The 16,842-nt window shown below is 36.2% G+C and overlaps 2 protein-coding genes across 12 annotated transcripts in view; both read left to right on the top strand.

Annotated features, from left to right (window-relative positions):
- Positions 1-1,124: 1,124 nt before the first annotated feature.
- Positions 1,125-8,735, top strand: lemd1 (LEM domain containing 1). Of its 11 annotated transcripts, none has more exons than XM_059527572.1 (10): positions 1,125-1,256; positions 3,846-3,951; positions 4,047-4,205; positions 4,516-4,577; positions 5,821-5,889; positions 6,149-6,256; positions 6,378-6,467; positions 6,543-6,629; positions 7,825-7,889; positions 8,018-8,735. In XM_059527572.1, exons 2-10 carry the CDS (start codon positions 3,870-3,872, stop codon positions 8,286-8,288), a joined length of 993 nt encoding a protein of 330 aa, XP_059383555.1. In that variant the 5' UTR covers positions 1,125-1,256; positions 3,846-3,869; the 3' UTR covers positions 8,289-8,735. The 11 variants fall into 11 exon arrangements, with proteins under 11 accessions (XP_059383555.1, XP_059383554.1, XP_059383552.1 ...); XM_059527566.1 differs by lacking the exon at positions 1,125-1,256 and adding an exon at positions 1,457-1,915 and having other exon boundaries at positions 6,149-6,250; positions 6,372-6,458; XM_059527567.1 differs by lacking the exon at positions 1,125-1,256 and adding an exon at positions 1,462-1,915 and having other exon boundaries at positions 6,378-6,458; positions 6,543-6,633; positions 7,829-7,889.
- A 126-nt stretch (positions 8,736-8,861) lies between these two features.
- LOC132118065 (N-fatty-acyl-amino acid synthase/hydrolase PM20D1.1-like) overlaps positions 8,862-16,842 on the top strand; it is a 324,185-nt gene continuing 316,204 nt past the window's right edge. Inside the window, 10 exon segments of the mRNA XM_059527578.1 lie at positions 8,862-9,223; positions 12,840-12,926; positions 13,005-13,240; positions 13,321-13,407; positions 13,494-13,627; positions 13,704-13,823; positions 14,591-14,666; positions 14,750-14,811; positions 14,891-14,969; positions 15,129-15,200. Of these exon segments, the coding sequence (XP_059383561.1) occupies positions 9,010-9,223; positions 12,840-12,926; positions 13,005-13,240; positions 13,321-13,407; positions 13,494-13,627; positions 13,704-13,823; positions 14,591-14,666; positions 14,750-14,811; positions 14,891-14,969; positions 15,129-15,200 (1,167 nt within the window). The 5' untranslated portion in view covers positions 8,862-9,009.

Genomic DNA, 16,842 nt, shown 5'->3' with positions numbered 1-16,842 from the left:
ATGACATATATTTGAGTGAAACAGCTACTGGAACAAACAAAAATGTTGAACGGGAGTTGATTTTGTCCATTAGATCAGTGAATTTTCATGATTAGATCATTGTCTAATGAGTGCTGCAGTGATGATGTAAAAATACCAACCCTGGCCAACCCAGAAGTTTCTGTAAAAAAAATGTTCCATTGGCTTTTGGATTACAGCAGAAAATAAGTTCTGTGATAAAAAAAAAAAAAACGTTTATGATTCTTACATGTTTTGTTCATCATGGTAATCATCCCAAATTAATAATACTTTTAGGTTTTTAAACAAGCTATACTAAGGTCACATGACTTTAACGCAATTATCATTAATCTTCTGAAAACTGACAATTGACAACAAGTAAAAGCTTTTTCTTATTTTTTGTTAAGTGGCTTCACTGATGTATTTTATGCTATAAAATGTGAAAATATAGTGAGCTTGTGTTAAAAAAAAAAAAAAACATTTCAACCCTGACTTCAGGATGATGGAACACGATGGAAAGCTTTTCCAGGTTTTGGCCTATAAAAACATCTCCAACATATCCCTGCAGCACTCTGTGATCTCATGTGAGCCACATGTTGTTGTTTATGTTTAAATAAATAAATAAATAAAAATAACAAAATAAATAAGACTGTCAGATTTTGTTTCAATAACGCAAGCTTAGACAATAGCCTTTTTTACTGAGCTTTATGCTAATGTAATGTACACATCTTATGCTAAAATAAAGTTAAAAAAAAAAGATTAATTTTTTTATACACACACACACACACAATGATACAATAATAATAATAATAATTAAATATATAAAATAATTTATATAATTTATATTATGGACTTCACGTGTCGCCCACCAGTGCGGAACAGAAGGCCACCACAACCTTGTGGTCAATAATTTCAAATCAGTCATTTAATTTAATTTAATGTAACATTAGCCTACTTATTTTTTGGCATGCAGTATGTATGCAGTCCAGTGAAAAGAATGATGCAGTGCAGTAAGCAGGTCATTATCACTTTACATATAAAACTGAAATCAATTGTATGGTTAAAATACATAAACACTGACAATAAAACTATTTTTTTTTTTGCAGTTCAAATTTAATTGAAGAAATGGCGGGAAAACACTCAACCCGTGACGTTGTCAGTAATCACCAGAGGACGTCGCGTGAGTAAAGCGGCCTCGTTAAGGCTTGTTTAAAGCACTATATTGTTCTTTGGTAAATCTCACAACAGCTTCTAACAAGGTGAGTTTGTAAATATGATCGAGTTTATTAATTAATTCACATTAAACAAGCCACTCGTTTTCTCGCTAAAACATTAACTGGAGTTACATTACCAAACACTAACGTAGACTTATATTTAACACATGCATCCTACACGAGTTATTCACCTTAAATATGACTTAATATCCGCGTATATAGTTCCCCGTGTCTTCTCTGCGGATTTAAACTTGTAAAATGTTGTCTGTGGTATTTTCCACGGCCACATGAATGAACCGAAAGGCGTTTCTGTGAACATATAGAGAGACAGACCCCTGTGAACAGCTGTTGGTGCTGCTGACACGGCTTTGGGACACTCAAAACCGAGCGAGCTTACTAACGTTACTTAGACAGTCTTCTGGAAAACAAAGCCGACGTTTCGTTCACCGAGCATCGGAAATCATTTTCCTCAGGCCCTGTGTTTTCAGATGCATTAGTTTTCCACACCTGACATGCCAGTGTTTGTGGAAGACCCCGCTCTTTTCTCTAAAGAGAGGCTCAAGTCGGAGCTCATGGCGCATAATGTGGATCTGCCCCCACCGGAGAGCAAGAAACACGCTTATGTCGAGCTTTATCTCAAACACGTGAGGACAAACACCACGGATTTCTCTAGCGACGAAGAGGAGGATCATCTCAGTGGCAGCGTGAGTTAAAGAAAGACGCTGGTGTAGCAGCTGTAGAGGTCACGTTATTAAAAGTCTTTCTGTGATTGACGGGTTTTCACGTCTTGCAGACTGATTTTGAAGGATTCCCCAAAAATCTTTCCATATCCGCACTTGTCTGTCCAACAGCTTGACACAAGGTGGCGTGATTGAAATAGATTTGATTTATGCTGTGAATATTCAGACCCATATGTTCTTTGCTTTCAAGCTGTTGAGAAGTTTGTGGGTTATTGCCTGTCAGCTCCCAACTGCAGTGAAATACAGATAAAGCACGCATGCTTCTCAAAACATCAAAGACTGCTCTGTCAAAATGGTTTTTTTTTTCTTCCTTGAGAGTGAAACATGATTTCTTAGAGTTGTGGAATTGAGCTCCAGCTGTCTCACACACTCGCTGGCAGTGTGTGAGACCACTGCAGGTGTGTGTGTGTGTGTGTGTGGGTCAGGGGGCCCTCAATGGGGGCTGGGGAATCTGAGTCATAGCCATTTTAGACTTGGGTGTCAAATTCTCAGTTTATGATTAGACGTGTTTAATGTGCGATGACCAAAGTGGTGTTGCACTAGAAAGTAGCAGGTCTTTGCCAGATTCATGAGTTGGCCATTTCTATTTTATATTTTGCATTAAAGCTAGTACTTTTGAATCTGTGTGTTACTGGTGCAGATTTACCGTAGACAGTTATGATAGGAAATGATAGGAAATTATAGGAACTTTTAGAAGGGTGAGCAATTGTAGAAACATGTAAGCACCTGCGTATCGTTTAAATTGATTATGATTTTGTGGATTGACAGTGCATGCACACCATGATTGCTATTGGAAATGAAAACCAAGCTTTTTTAGTATTAAATATTATATATTAAATATTCTAGTATTAATAACTAAAGCACTAAAATCACAAAAAAATCTAAAACTGGAATAAAAATAAATTGTATAAACTATAAAATTACTAAGATTTATAAATGAAAAGGTAAACCGAAAATACTATACTAGTGTATAAACAATACAAAAAATATATCTATTTTTTAAATGTACTGTGTATGTGCATATATATTATACATATATAGATTGTTTTTAAGTTTCTGATTTATGTGACTCCGTTATGCGTCAGTGTATGTAAATGTTTGGCTTAACTTGGCTAACAGTCGGCTTATTTAGGCTCATTATCTGAAAGTAGCATTCTAGTTCATTCCAAACTGCTGTTTAGAATTGTGTTTTTATTTTGTTAGAAAAATGATGGATATTATTGGAGGCTCAAGGCAGGATCAGTAAACTCTATTAGCAAATGAGACTATTAGGTTTTCTGCAATTAGTTTTATAGTTGGAGTGGTCTGCTGCCTGTAAGTTTGAGGAACAAAGTCCTAAAGGGATTTTTGACTAAATGTTAGGATGAAATGGCTCAGATAAATGCCATCTGTTCTGAGCCATTAGCACTGCTAAATATTTTTACATAATGCAAACCTCAAATATTTGTCCAGCATTATTCTTTTTTTTTTTTCAGTTGTTCTATACTTTTTCTCAATTTGTCACAATTGTGTTAACTTTCCATCTGGACTCAAACTTTACTTAATCGCTATCTTTTATTTTGTGCAAAGCGTTTTTGCTCAATTCTGCTAAAAAGTGAAGAAGTTTCTTCAGCCTGAGGTTGGTTGGGAAACTGCAACAGCAGCTAATATTGGATGTGACCCCTTTTCAGAACGTATTGGTGCAAGATGCAAAGGCGAGAAGCCTCAAAACAAGAGTCTGTTGAGGATTGCGTGAGCCGAGGTTCACCCTTTGGCAAGCTAGTGTCAGCATATGTTTATTAGATTATGCTAAAATGTGCTGATTCCTCACTCCACCATGATGAATCACTGTAATTTCACTGCCTCGACAGGATTTGTTTATTAAATTGTTTGTTGTGTGTATTTCACTGTACAGGCCGAAAAGGAAGAGAAAGCAGAAATGGTAGACCTGGGCTTACTGACTGATGATCAGCTAAAAGCCAAACTGCTCCAGTATGGAGTCAAAGCTGGACCCATTGTAGGTTAGTCTGTTTGTGTCACAGTCCTTTCCTTCCAAAACTGAAAATGCAATAAATTTAACATGTTCTTATGGTGTCTGTGTGTATGTTTTGAGCAGCTTCTACTAGAGCTTTATATGAAAAGAAGCTGAAAAGGCTGATGGATTCTTCAGCACAGGCCTCCCAGCACAGGGTCAATGGCACGAGGGATGCAGGCCTCTACTCAGACAATGAGGAAGAGGATGGGAGGGAGGAAGAGGAGGACAAGGACTCCTCCGGTAAGGAGCAGCATTGACTCCTGAATAGTCTTTGGGTTGCCTGAATGACTGAGCCATTAATAACAAAACTATGAATGATAAGGCTTGTTTGAGTTCACCTGACTCCAATTAGAGTGGTTTACAACCTCCTATAGGATGTGCTGTTTCGATGGTAACTAAAGAAGTGGATCTAAAATGATCTAAACTAACTTCTGAAGACTGGATGTCTTGTGGTCATCACTAAGTTATAGACATTTTATTGTCCGTTTCATTTAAAGGCTGTATATTACTGTTGTTGCTGGTTATACATGTGTTTTACATGGTTCTTTAGAGTCAGAGCAGCTTCGGTCTGATACGATGGCCCGAACTGAGACCAGCAAAACGGCAAGCAGAGTAAGTGCCTTTACATGCACCTCAACCCACCCCCCCGAGACTTAAACATTATTCATCCATTATCTCCACTGCTTGTTCTGCAATGAGTGTATGTTGATCATTAACATGAGCAGAAGTTGTTGCTTGTAAAGAGGTCAAACAACCAGCTGTCTGTCAGTTTTGTTGTGTAACTTCATAAATTATGTATGTGGGACGGACACTTTTGATGCATCATAGAAGCTCTTGATGGTAACTCAAGCTGATTTGGTGGTATAATGAGTTTAAAGCTGAAGTGTGTAATTTTAGTGCCTCTAGCATCACATAGTGCTGTGATAATGACAAACAAAATAATCCTGCCCTAAAGAGCCAATGCTGCTGTGTTGGCCTGCTAAGGATACATCAAGGTTCCTAATCTTAAATTACGTTCTATAATATGAGGCTATAAGTCTTAAAATGGCATGAAATTGAAAATCAAATTATCTATTTTATAAATGCATGTAATGGATAGTCCATCCATGCACATTGTGGTGACTTTGTATTAACACAAACCATTTTAATACACAGTGAATAAAACATGTCTTTAGTATTTTACATTTGCAGTTAACCTGTCTTACTGATTAGCAGTATGAAGTCCTCATTAAATGTGTGTCGCAGTCTTTTTAATTAAGCAAAAGATTCTAACATTTGAGAGAGTTTCTTAATTATTTGTTTTGAGGTTATGTCAGTTTGTTCTGAATGGACAGGATTGTTTTTAGTGCAGATTTCTAAAGGGTCTTAAAAAGCCTTAATTTTGACTTGACAAATCCTGCCGATAGCCTTTAAACAAACTGAGCAGTTGGTGCTGTGCACCTAAGTAGAAAAGTCATAAATTGCTATTTTTGTCATAATTGTTAAAGTAGCTTTAGCTCAATGTCAATTTTGAGCCATTTTCCTTTTTTATTTCCTCTTTGCAGGTATTTTGTATGGGCTTTATAAAATGTCTGCAGCTTGCATCTAACCTAATTGCACCCACACACCAAAGAGAGGCAAGCTCTACAAGCAGAACAGTGTTTAGCCTCATTGTTTCAACCTACAGAGACACCCTATAAGAAGTTGTTTCTGCTTATTAAGCTGGGCAGGAGAAAGTATTTAACATATAAAAATTGATGATGCAGTTTTAATGTCTCTGTTTTTCAGTAGGATGAACAATGGTACCACTCTGTGGTTAAAATTGATATGACATTAAATTGCGATGAATGTCATACTGCAATTTTTACATCCACAGACAGGGACGGTTAGTCAGAGCAGAGATTTTTACCCACGCTGCTTTGTGCCCTCAGCTGGATTCATAAATGTACAGTATGAACATTTCCTTTTGGCACAGGGATGCTTTTCTGCAGGGGATAAAGAGGTCAACAGCACTGTAATTCTGTTTCTTCCACAGATTGTTTTGTGGTGTGAACAATTTTGAATATTTTGCACTTTTCAGTTTATAGAAATCATTGGATTCCATTGTACTGAAGGATTGTGGGCTTTTGGTGCAGCAACTGATTGACTATTCAAGATATCATAATGCTTTTCAGTTCTGCTTATTCAGTTTAGTTCACTTGCAGGGAAAGATTCAGCACAAGTCTTCAGAAGCCATCCAGAATGAATCTTTGAGTCAAAGCGGGTCCCCGTACAGATCTTTCAGCATCACTCAGATGGTGGAAGAGGGGAGTGTGTGTGTGTTTAAACTGAGAATCTCAATCATTTTAGAATGATTGTCAGTGGTAAGTGTAAGTTATGTGAGTCTTGGGTGTTTATTATTGCTGTGGGATTGTATTTTTTCAACAGATTGAGACCAGATTTAGTCCTCAGTCAAAACAAACAGAGATTGAGAGGCGATCTGGTTCGGGAAGCAAGCAGACGGTGGACAGCAGGGTCCTGCGGGTGTGTGTCTACAGATATGTTTGCTTTAATAGCATCCTTCAACAAATCTAACAAAAGCTCTGGTTTTCTCATCAGGACTTCATGAGACTGGATAAAGACACCATGACTGGCAGATCTCTTTGTTTAACATCTCCATCATCCCATCAGAAACTAACAGTCACAGTAACTGCTTTTCCCCCCTCAGCCTTCCTCTTCTCTCCTCAGGGTCTGCCTCTTCGTTTGTCCTCACTCTTTCGGTGGATGTTTAATTCAGCAGACATGCTGCATTGCCAGACATCTAATGGGCTTTCACACTCCCTCTGTACTTTGGGAAATACTTCGGAGTTCTCTTTAGTTTCTTCCTTTTCTCCCTTTATTGCACTGGCTTTTTAGATGAAAGAGCTGTACTCACAGTGAAATGTTCAAAGGAAAATGTCAGGAAAATGCATCTTTTTAATTTGAGAGAGATGTTTTTTTTTGTATTCCTCTCTTCCTTATTTTATGTAAAAAGGTATTGTTTTTTTTTTTGCAAAAATCAAATCCAAACTTTTGTTTTGGATTTGATTAATCGTTTTACCGCCCTCTCTCTCTCTCGCAAAAGGTGGCTACTTTGAAGAACCTAGAATATGACATTTTCAGTTGTTTCACACTTTTTTGTTATGTATATAATTCCACATGTGTTAATTCATAGTTTTGATGCCTTCAGAGTGAATCTACAATTTTCATAGTCATGAAAATAAAGAAAACTCTTTGAATGAGAAGGTGTGTCCAAACTTTTGGTCTGTACTGTATATGCGTGTATATATATATATATATATATATATATATATATATATATATATATATATATATATATATATATATATAATGTATATGTATGTGTGTGTGTGTATATATATATACACACACACACACATATATAACTTTTATTTTTGAGAATCTGATGAAATATACTTTATTGTCATGAAAATATAATTCTCAAATATCATTCAAATGTTTAGGGTCAGTAAGACTTTGTTTTGGAAAGAGTAACTCATTCAAGATGAATCAAACAAAATAAATAAAAGTATCAGGGTTTCAGTATTGCTAATCAGCATATCCGTATGATTTCTAAAGGAGCATGTGACATTCACCTTAAAATGTATCTTATCACTCATGGACTGTGATTTGTGTTTTTCACATGACTTCCAAATCTGCTTGTCATGAGTCTCGGCTGGTGTTTCTCTATACTTTTTCACTCCATCCTCCCTCAATTATTATTAATATTTTGGTGGTGTCTGTTTCACTCTAAATTGTCTTCCTTGTTTATTTGTAGACCACACATTTAAAGTATATCTTCTTATTCCGTCTGTTTTGATTGGTTTCTTCTGGCCATTAGGAACCTGTGACGGATGTTCTTTCAGAGATGTTTCCTGACACTGCCAGAACCCCCACTGGCATCTAGTGAGTAACACCTGTCATACTTCACTCGTAACTAAATACTACCATTGTTCACAAACTATGGACTTGCATGCCTAAATTTCAATTCACCATTGTAAATTAGTTCTAAGGACTTCTTGTTCTGCCTGCAGTGCTACAAAGAGACGGCCTATAAAGGGAGCAGCGGGCCGCCCTGTGCAGTTTAAATACCCTGAAATGCCACTACTGAGTCCCACTACACTGGAGAGGCAGGAGATTCAGCAGCGTCTGGTGCCTCTGTGGGTTCAGATCATGGTCTTCCTCCTGGTGGTCTGCATGCTGTACCTCATCTATGCATCCATGGAGGAGCCTCTTTCCAATACTTTCACTGATCTACTTGAAGATCTGCAAGAAGCTGCTCTCATATTCACCTCAGAGGACTAATCAACCACTGACACTACAGCTTAGGTGTGTAAAACGGATGCTAAAGAAGGTTCATTCAAATTTACCTCAGGCCAAGTGTCCTTCAGATGATTATCTTTTTAAACCGGTATCAGAGGAAACCGTGTGATTGGACTGAATGAAACCTAAAGAGAGCTACATCAGAACACCTGAATTCACTTGCTTTCAAAGATCATATAGGATGTTAAACTCGAATTGATGAGATATGTAGTTGGCTGATCCTGTGCATGGTGTTTTCTCTGATAGATCTTTTACCATAGATGTGTATTTTATACAGTTTATTTGAGATTTGAACTCCCACAGAAACAATCACATTCTTCTCCTGCAGTCTTATACAGTTGGACTAATGAGTCATGGGATATCTTGCGGTTTTTAATGTGTACTTTTTGTTTGTTTTATTTAAAGTAAATAAAAATTGTTCTCCTGTGATTGTTCTGTCTTAATGAAGATACACTTGCAAATTAATTTATTAACACCAGGAGGAATACTTCAATATTTAATGATTGATAATATTGTTAAATATCTGTTGCTGATTATTCAAACCCCAGCAGGTGGTTAAAAAAAAAATCTCAACTGCTTTTTACCTTTGTGATTGACTCCACACCAGCCCAGGCGCCTTATGTTGCATCACCAGTTAACAATAAGGCTATAAAAAATGTGAACCCTGATCATGCAGATGTAATTCCTCCTAAACTTCTGAAAGATGAAGACCAAAATCAATAAGAAGACAATTTTGAAGTTTTCTGGAATACTGCTGTTAATCCTTGTGCTTCCAGTTTTAATTTTATTTGCTGTTTTGATCGGTAGGGCGTTTACATTTAAAGTGAACACAGAACTTGGACAATGGGAAAATGCAACAACAATTTATCCCAGTTTAAGTCCAGAACAGAAAAAGCAGCTGCTGGAAAATTTCAAGGGTAAGAAATGCCTAATTATATAAAAATTATACTTGTTTATACATTTTAAATACTTTATAAATTGAATGGGAAAAGTAATAATAAATAAGTAAAGAAAGTTGTTTTCAGACAATGCAAAATTTAAATATTCAATGAAATGCCCTGATTGGCATAACTTATTTGCAGTGGTGTATAAAGCACCTGAAAGCCATGCTCAAGTAAAAGTACAGATATCTTACCAGAAAATGACAAGTTGAAGTCACAATTTTAAATATTATGTAAGTAAAAGTACAAGTGCAAAATGGAAAATGAGCAAATATATTCATACACCGCTGGAGTAGCAAGATTTTGTTACGTTTTAACTCTTTTTTTTTTTTATTTTTTTTTTTTTATCCATTTTGTATTTTTGGATAAGAACAAGAAGCACTTCATCTGTACTTTAGTGTCTTTTCAACAAAAAAATTCCAGCATCTGAAAAAGCATTTATGTATATTTACAGTTCATGTATCTCAGAGAGAACACGGATTCATTTAAACTGCAATTACAGATGGATAATATTTTGTTTTTAACATAAAATGTTGATTACTGATTAAAAAAAAAGTCACAATGTGAAATTTAAACCACCAGTAGGTGGCAACAAGTGACTGTTAATGAGCGAGTCATTGAGATTCAACCGATTCATTCAAAGGGCTGCTTCATTCAGAAACAAAGCATTTGACTGTTAATGAGTGAATCACTGAATCATTTATTCAACTTATTCGTTCAGAAAGCTGATTCATTTCATTCAATAAGCAAACACCGTCCATTGATTAGAGACGCAAAACAGTGCTGTGATGTTTGTTTGGAGCTTTTTCTTTAGCAAAATTGATTAAAAACAAGCGATATTATGTCTAAACCCTAAGTCACTTATTTCTTTACTGAACTTTTATAAAAATGATTATTATATTTGTTCATGCTGACATTTGCAAAAAACAAAACAAAACAACAACAAAAAACTGTACACTTTGTGTAATATAGATTGTTAACTATATTAAATTATAAACAAAAAAAGGATACAGAAGCATTTTTGCCGTCTACAGTTTAGAATGCCTGGAATTTTGAGTTTTATTAAACTAATAAATCACGTGGGTGCACTCTGTGTGATTTGGTGATATACTTGATAATGTCAGATAGCACATCATTACAACAACTTACCATATTATCGCAGACGATGCTGTGTCCCACAGTACACCCCTGACTCGACTTCAGTGGGAAATTGATCATCCGCGTTTGTGCGTGCACGAGCAAAGGTGTGTTTAGGAGTCTAATAACTTGCAGACGCCAGACCACTGATTCATCAAACCTACTTTCCGACTTTTGTAGTAAGCTAAGTAATGAATATGCTTCAGGGAAATGTATCGGAGTAAAAGTGTACATTTTAATTAGGAAATGTAATTGAGTAAAAGTAAAAGTTAGCTGAAATATAAAACCTCAAAGTATAGATACTCCCAAAAAACACTTAAGAACTGTAACGATGTATTATTATAGTTACAATACTCCACTGCTTATTTGGGTCAATGTTCAGATTATAAGAAATCAGAGTAAAACAGCTTGCATGCCTGTATTAACCCTACAGCCTTGTTTTTATTGATTGGGGGAGAAATACAACGATAACTGAGAGATCTAATAAATGTTCCTAAAAACATTGAACTGAATATTTGATACATTTTAACACGATTTTTCTAATAAACAGGTGCTTCTCAATAAATCATAATGAGGTGGGAAAAGTTCATTTATTTCAATAATTCAACTCAAAATGTAAAACTTGTGTATTAAATAAATTCAGTGCACACAGACTGAAGTAGTTTGAGTCTTTGGTTCTTTTAATTGTGATTTTTTTGGCTCACATTTAACAAAAACCCACCAATTCACTATCTCAACAAATTAGAATATGGTGACATGCCAATCAGTGAATCAACTCAAAACACCTGCAAAGGTTTCCTGAGCCTTCAAAATGGTCTCTCAGTTTGGTTCACTAGGCTACACAATCATGGGGAAGACTGCTGATCAGACAGTTGTCCAGAAGACACATTGACACCCTTCACAAGGAGGGTGAGGACCACAAACATTCATTGCCAAAGAAGCTGACTGTTCACAGAGTGCTGTATCCAAGCATGTTAACAGAAAGTTGAGTTGAAGGAAAAAGTGTGGAAGAAAAAGATGCACAACCAACCGAGAGAACTGTAGCCTTATGAGGATTGTCAAGCAAAATCGATTCAAGAATTTGAGTGAACTTGGACTAAAGGAATGGACTAAGGCTGGGATCAAGGCATCAAGAGCCACCACACACAGACGTGTCAATGAATTTGGTGAACCACAGACAACGTCAGAGGCATCTTACCTGAGCTAAGGAGAAGAAGAACTGGACTGTTGCCCAGTGGTCCAAAGTCCTCTTTTCAGATGAGAGCAAGTTTTGTATTTCATTTGGAAACCAAGGGCTTAGAGTCTGGGAAAGGGTGTAGAAGCTCATAGCCCAAGTTGCTTGAAGTCCATCTGCTGGTGTTGGTCCATTGTGTTTTTTGAAAACCAAAGTCACTGCACCAGTTTACCAATAAATTTTGGAGCACTTCGTGCTTCCTTCTGTTGACCAGTTTTTGAAGATGCTGATTTCATTTTCTAGCAGGATATGGAACCTGCCCACACTGCCAAAATCACCAAAAGTTGGTTAAATGACCATGGTGTTGGCTGAACCCCAGAGAGAATCTATGGAGTATTGTCAAGAGGAAAATGAGAAACTAGAGACCAAAAAATGCAGATGAGCTGAAGGCCACTGTCAAAGAAACCTGGGCTTCCAGACGACTTCAGCAGTGCCACAAACTGATCACCTCCATGCCATGCTGAATTGAGGGAGTAATTAAAGGAGAAGGAGCCTCTACCAAGTATTGAGTACATGTACAGTAAATGAACATACTTTCCAGAATGCCAACAATTCACTTTTTTATATATATATATATATATTGGTCTTATGAAGTATTCTAATTCGCTGAGATAGTGAATTGGTGGGTTTTTGTTAAAAGTGAGCCAAAATCATCACAATTAAAAGAACCAAAGACTTAACCTACTTCAGTCTGTGTGCACTGATTTTATCACGAATTTCACAATTTGAGTTGAATTACTGAAATAAATTAACTTTTCTATGACATTTTAAATTATTGAGATGCACCTGTATTTATAAAGAGATTATCAAGTAAACCTAAGATGTGTCAGTACAGTGAGTGTTCATCTTGAAATATTACTTACTATTTAAAAGTAATCTTTTATGCTTATGATTTTTTTAAAAATACATAAGCATGGACATTTTTACAATTATTCCAAAAGGGCTTTTACTTGCTAATATGGTACAAAATATAGTCGATTGTAAACAAATTTTGCAGCAAAGTTTTGTTGCTGATATATTGATAAGGTAGAGCCCTTAGGAATTTGTGTGAAATATAATACAGTTTTTTTTTATTTGCTAATTATTGAGCTTTTGACTGAATAAAATAAATGCTTAATCGGAATATTGACATACATATAAACATAGTCAGATTTTCTTGTTTTTGTTCTTGTTTTGATTGTCTAGTTTTCTTTTATTCTTTTTGCATTTGATCTCCCACAGTGGCAGTTCAGATTCCCACAGTGTCATTTTCAGAGTCAGAACAGAACACAACTGCCCTGCAAGAGTTTGACCTGCTACTGAGGAGAGGTGAGAAAGTGATGATTTAAGGATTATTTTTGCATGCTTTATTTGTAAAAGGTTAATACTGAACTGTTCCTTTCTCAGTCTTCCCAAAGGTCTTCTCATCCAGTGTGGTCCAGCATGAGATGGTGGGAAGCTACAGCCATCTGTTGACTGTATCGGGAAGCAAGGCTGATCTGGAGCCCTACATGCTGCTGGCACACATTGATGTAGTACCGGCCGATGAGGCAGATGGGTGGGATGCTCCTCCTTTTTCTGCTCAAGAGATCAATGGCTTCATTTATGGACGAGGAACCATTGACAATAAACAGTCTGTGATGGTACAGTGAATCAGCACTGCATCGTCTTCACATCTGTTCAGTCCAACCTGATGCTAACTGTAGAGATGTGTGTTTTGAAGGGGATCCTTCAGGCGTTGGAATACCTGCTGGAACGAGGTTACACTCCTCGGAGAAGCTTCTACATTGGCTTGGGTCATGATGAGGAGGTCCATCCCTCTTCTAATCATAGTTTATCTGCTAATATCCCAGCAGAAAGCTTGTGTTAATCCAGCTGTTAATTTGGTTTTCTCAGATCAGTGGCCCACAAGGTGCTGTGAATATCGTGAAGCTCCTGAAGAGTCGTGGGGTGAAGCTTCTGTATGTTTTAGATGAAGGTCTCACGATCATGGATGGTGTGGTAGATGGCCTGATCGGACCTGGTGCCCTGTGAGACCTTCGTTTTACTGCATTAATATGATCTTTTAGATGTTGACCTAGTGTGTAATTTTGTGTGTATTTGTAGAATTGGTGTGAGTGAGAAAGGTCAGGCCACAGTGAAGCTGAGTGTCAGCAGTGCTCCAGGACATTCGTCCATGCCTCCCAGAGAAAGCAGCATCGGCATCTTGGCTTCAGCAGTAGCAAGGCAATATATATATATATATATATATTTTTTTTTTACTATAATATGAAAACTGTGAATACGATCTTAATTTAAATATTTTTTTGCACCTCCAATGGGTCCGTTCTTAGTTGACATGATCTTGCATTTAAAAAAAACAAGACAGAATGGAATAAACCCAATGCAAAAGCCATAATCAATGTCCATCAGGCACATTTATGTAAAAAAAAAAAAAAAATCTTATTCTTAAAATTGTATTGCACTGTATTCTAGCATGTAATAAAGTAAAATACCATTAACCTTCTTGGCATTTATTTTGCCATTCTGCTTATTTAGTTTAGTCTGTGGTGTAAAGTACCGATTTTCGTAATGATATCATGTTTTTATAATTAAAATTAAAATTAATATTTTTATAATTCTGATTGAATTTCATATTCATAAATGCAAATTTACTATTTAAAACATATGGTCTTTTTAAATGAAGCCAGGCTCTCCACTATCTAAATAAACAAGCTAATTTTACTAAAGAAATAGTAAAATTAGTTTTATACATTTTGTTTTATGAATTATTCATTCTGCCTTGCATTTTTCTTTTTCTTTGTATCTGATTTTGAAGTCATTTCATGCCCATTTTTGTATAATGTTTAATTTTTCTAAATGTATTTTGTTGATGTTTTTGGATGAGAAATAAAATAAATATTTTAAACAAATGCATAAAATAATAAATAAATAAATCCTTCATAAAGTAATTATCTAGGTAATTCTTTGTGTTTTGGTTAAAAATGACCCAGGCTGGAGAAGAACCGGATGCCCAATCTTTTTGGTCATGGTCCAGAGCGTGCCACATTTGAGCATCTGGCACATAAGGTAATAAAACAAACATGCTATAAAATGCTTATGACACTCCTACAAATAATAAATAGGTTAATACGTTCTCTTTTGCCTTCTAGTTTGGCTGGCCATACAGAATGGTCATGTCTAATCTGTGGCTCTTCTCTTCACTGCTCAGCAGGTAGGCGGTGTTTTTTTCTCACTACAGTAACTAATGAGTACATGCTTTAATCCGTGGTACTTTCCAATTACATGTGCAGGGTTTTGGAAGAACAGCCAGACACAAATGCATTTGTGAGGACAACAACTGCTGTCACAATGTTTAACTCTGGTGTTAAGGTGGGCTGCCATTCACATCAGTTATTTTCTGTTTATACATATATTCACATAAAATACTGTAACTCTTAGCATTAATGAAGATCCAACTGTTCACTCCCGCCTCTCTCTCTCTCTCTCTCTCTCTCTCTCTCTCTCTCTCTCTCTCTCTCTCTCTGACAGATCAATGTAATGCCAGCATATGCAGAGGCCTTTGTCAATTTTCGCATTCACTCTTCCCAAACACTGCAAGAGGTGAGAGGTCAGCATTAGCACATTTAATTAGTTCATACTTGTAAAAATATTTGCTTTACCTAAAGAAAACCAGTGCTTGGAAGGTAACAAAGGTTTAAGCTTGAGCCCAACCCTTAGTTAAACCTACAGTTACAGAAATATACTGATAACATCTATTTTATGTTCTTCTGAAGCCAGGCTCTCCACTCTCTGAACAATAAAAACTATTAAGAGTTAAGTCATCTTACATGTTTAGAAAAATGAATGATTATTGTAAATGTATTTATTTAAATTATCTACAGGTGCATCTCAATAAATTAGAATATTGTGGAAAAGTTCATTTTAGTAATTCAACTCAAAATGTGAAAGTCGTGTATTAAATAAATTCAATGCACACAGACTGAAGTAGTTTAAGTCTTTGGTTCTTTTAATTGTGATGATTTTGGCTCATATTTAACAAAATCCCACCAATTCATTATCTCAACAAATTAGAATACTTCATAAGACCAATAAAACATTTTTTTTTAGTGACTTGTTGGCTTTCTGCAAACTATGTTCATTTACTGTACATGTACTCAATACTTGGTAGGGGCTCCTTCTCCTTTAATTACTCCCTCAATTCAGCATGGCATGGAGGTGATCAGTTTGTGGCACTGCTGAAGTCGTCTGGAAGCCCAGGTTTCTTTGACAGTGGCCTTCAGCTCATCTGCATTATTTGGTCTCTTGTTTCTCTTTTTCCTCTTGACAATAGCCCATAGATTATCTCTGGGGTTGAGCACACCAACACCATGGTCATTTAACCAACTTTTGGTGATTTTGGCAGTGTGGGCAGGTTCCAAATCCTGCTAGAAAATGAAATCAGCATCTTCAATAAGCTGGTAAGCAGAAGGAAGCTCCAAAATTTATTGGTAAACTGGTGCAGTTACTTGGTTTTCAAAAAACACAATGGACCAACACCAGCAGATGACATTATACCCCAAATCATCACAGACTGTGGAAACTCAGCACTGGACTTCAAGTAACTTGGGCTATGAGCTTCTCCACCCTTCCTCCAGACTCTAAGCCCTTGGTTTCCAAATGAAATACAAAACTGACTAAATGAAATTCTTGAATCGATTTTGCTTGACAATCCTCATAAGGCTACAATTCTCTTCATTGGTTTTGCATCTTTTTCTTCCACACTTTTTCCTTCAACTCAACTTTCTGTTAACATGCTTGGATACAGCACTCTGTGAACAGCCAGATTCTTTGGCAATGAATGTTTGTGGGTTACCCTCCTTGTGAAGGGTGTCAATGTGTCTTCTGGACAACTGTCAGATCAGTCTTCCCGATGAGTGTGTAGCCTAGTGAACCAAACTGAGAGATCATTTTGAAGGTTCAGGAAACCTTTGCAGGTGTTTTGAGTTGATTAACTGATTGGCATGTCACCATATTCTAATTTGTCATATTCTGAATTGGTGGGTTTTTGTTAAATGTAAGCCAAAATCATCACAATTAAAAGAACCAAAGACTTAAACTACTTCAGTCTGTGTGCACTGAATTTATTTAAGTTTAACAATTTGAGTTGAATTATTGAAATAAATGAACTTTTCCATGACATTCTAATTTATTGAGATGGTTTTATATTTCTTCCTTTGGTGTTTTTTTTTTTTTTTTGACTTTA

This window comes from Carassius carassius, chromosome 37 (genome assembly GCF_963082965.1).
Source record: "Carassius carassius chromosome 37, fCarCar2.1, whole genome shotgun sequence".
Classification (NCBI taxonomy): Eukaryota; Metazoa; Chordata; class Actinopteri; order Cypriniformes; family Cyprinidae; genus Carassius; species Carassius carassius.
Note: the sequence above shows the minus strand (reverse complement) of the source record. Positions and strands in the feature narration are given on the sequence as shown.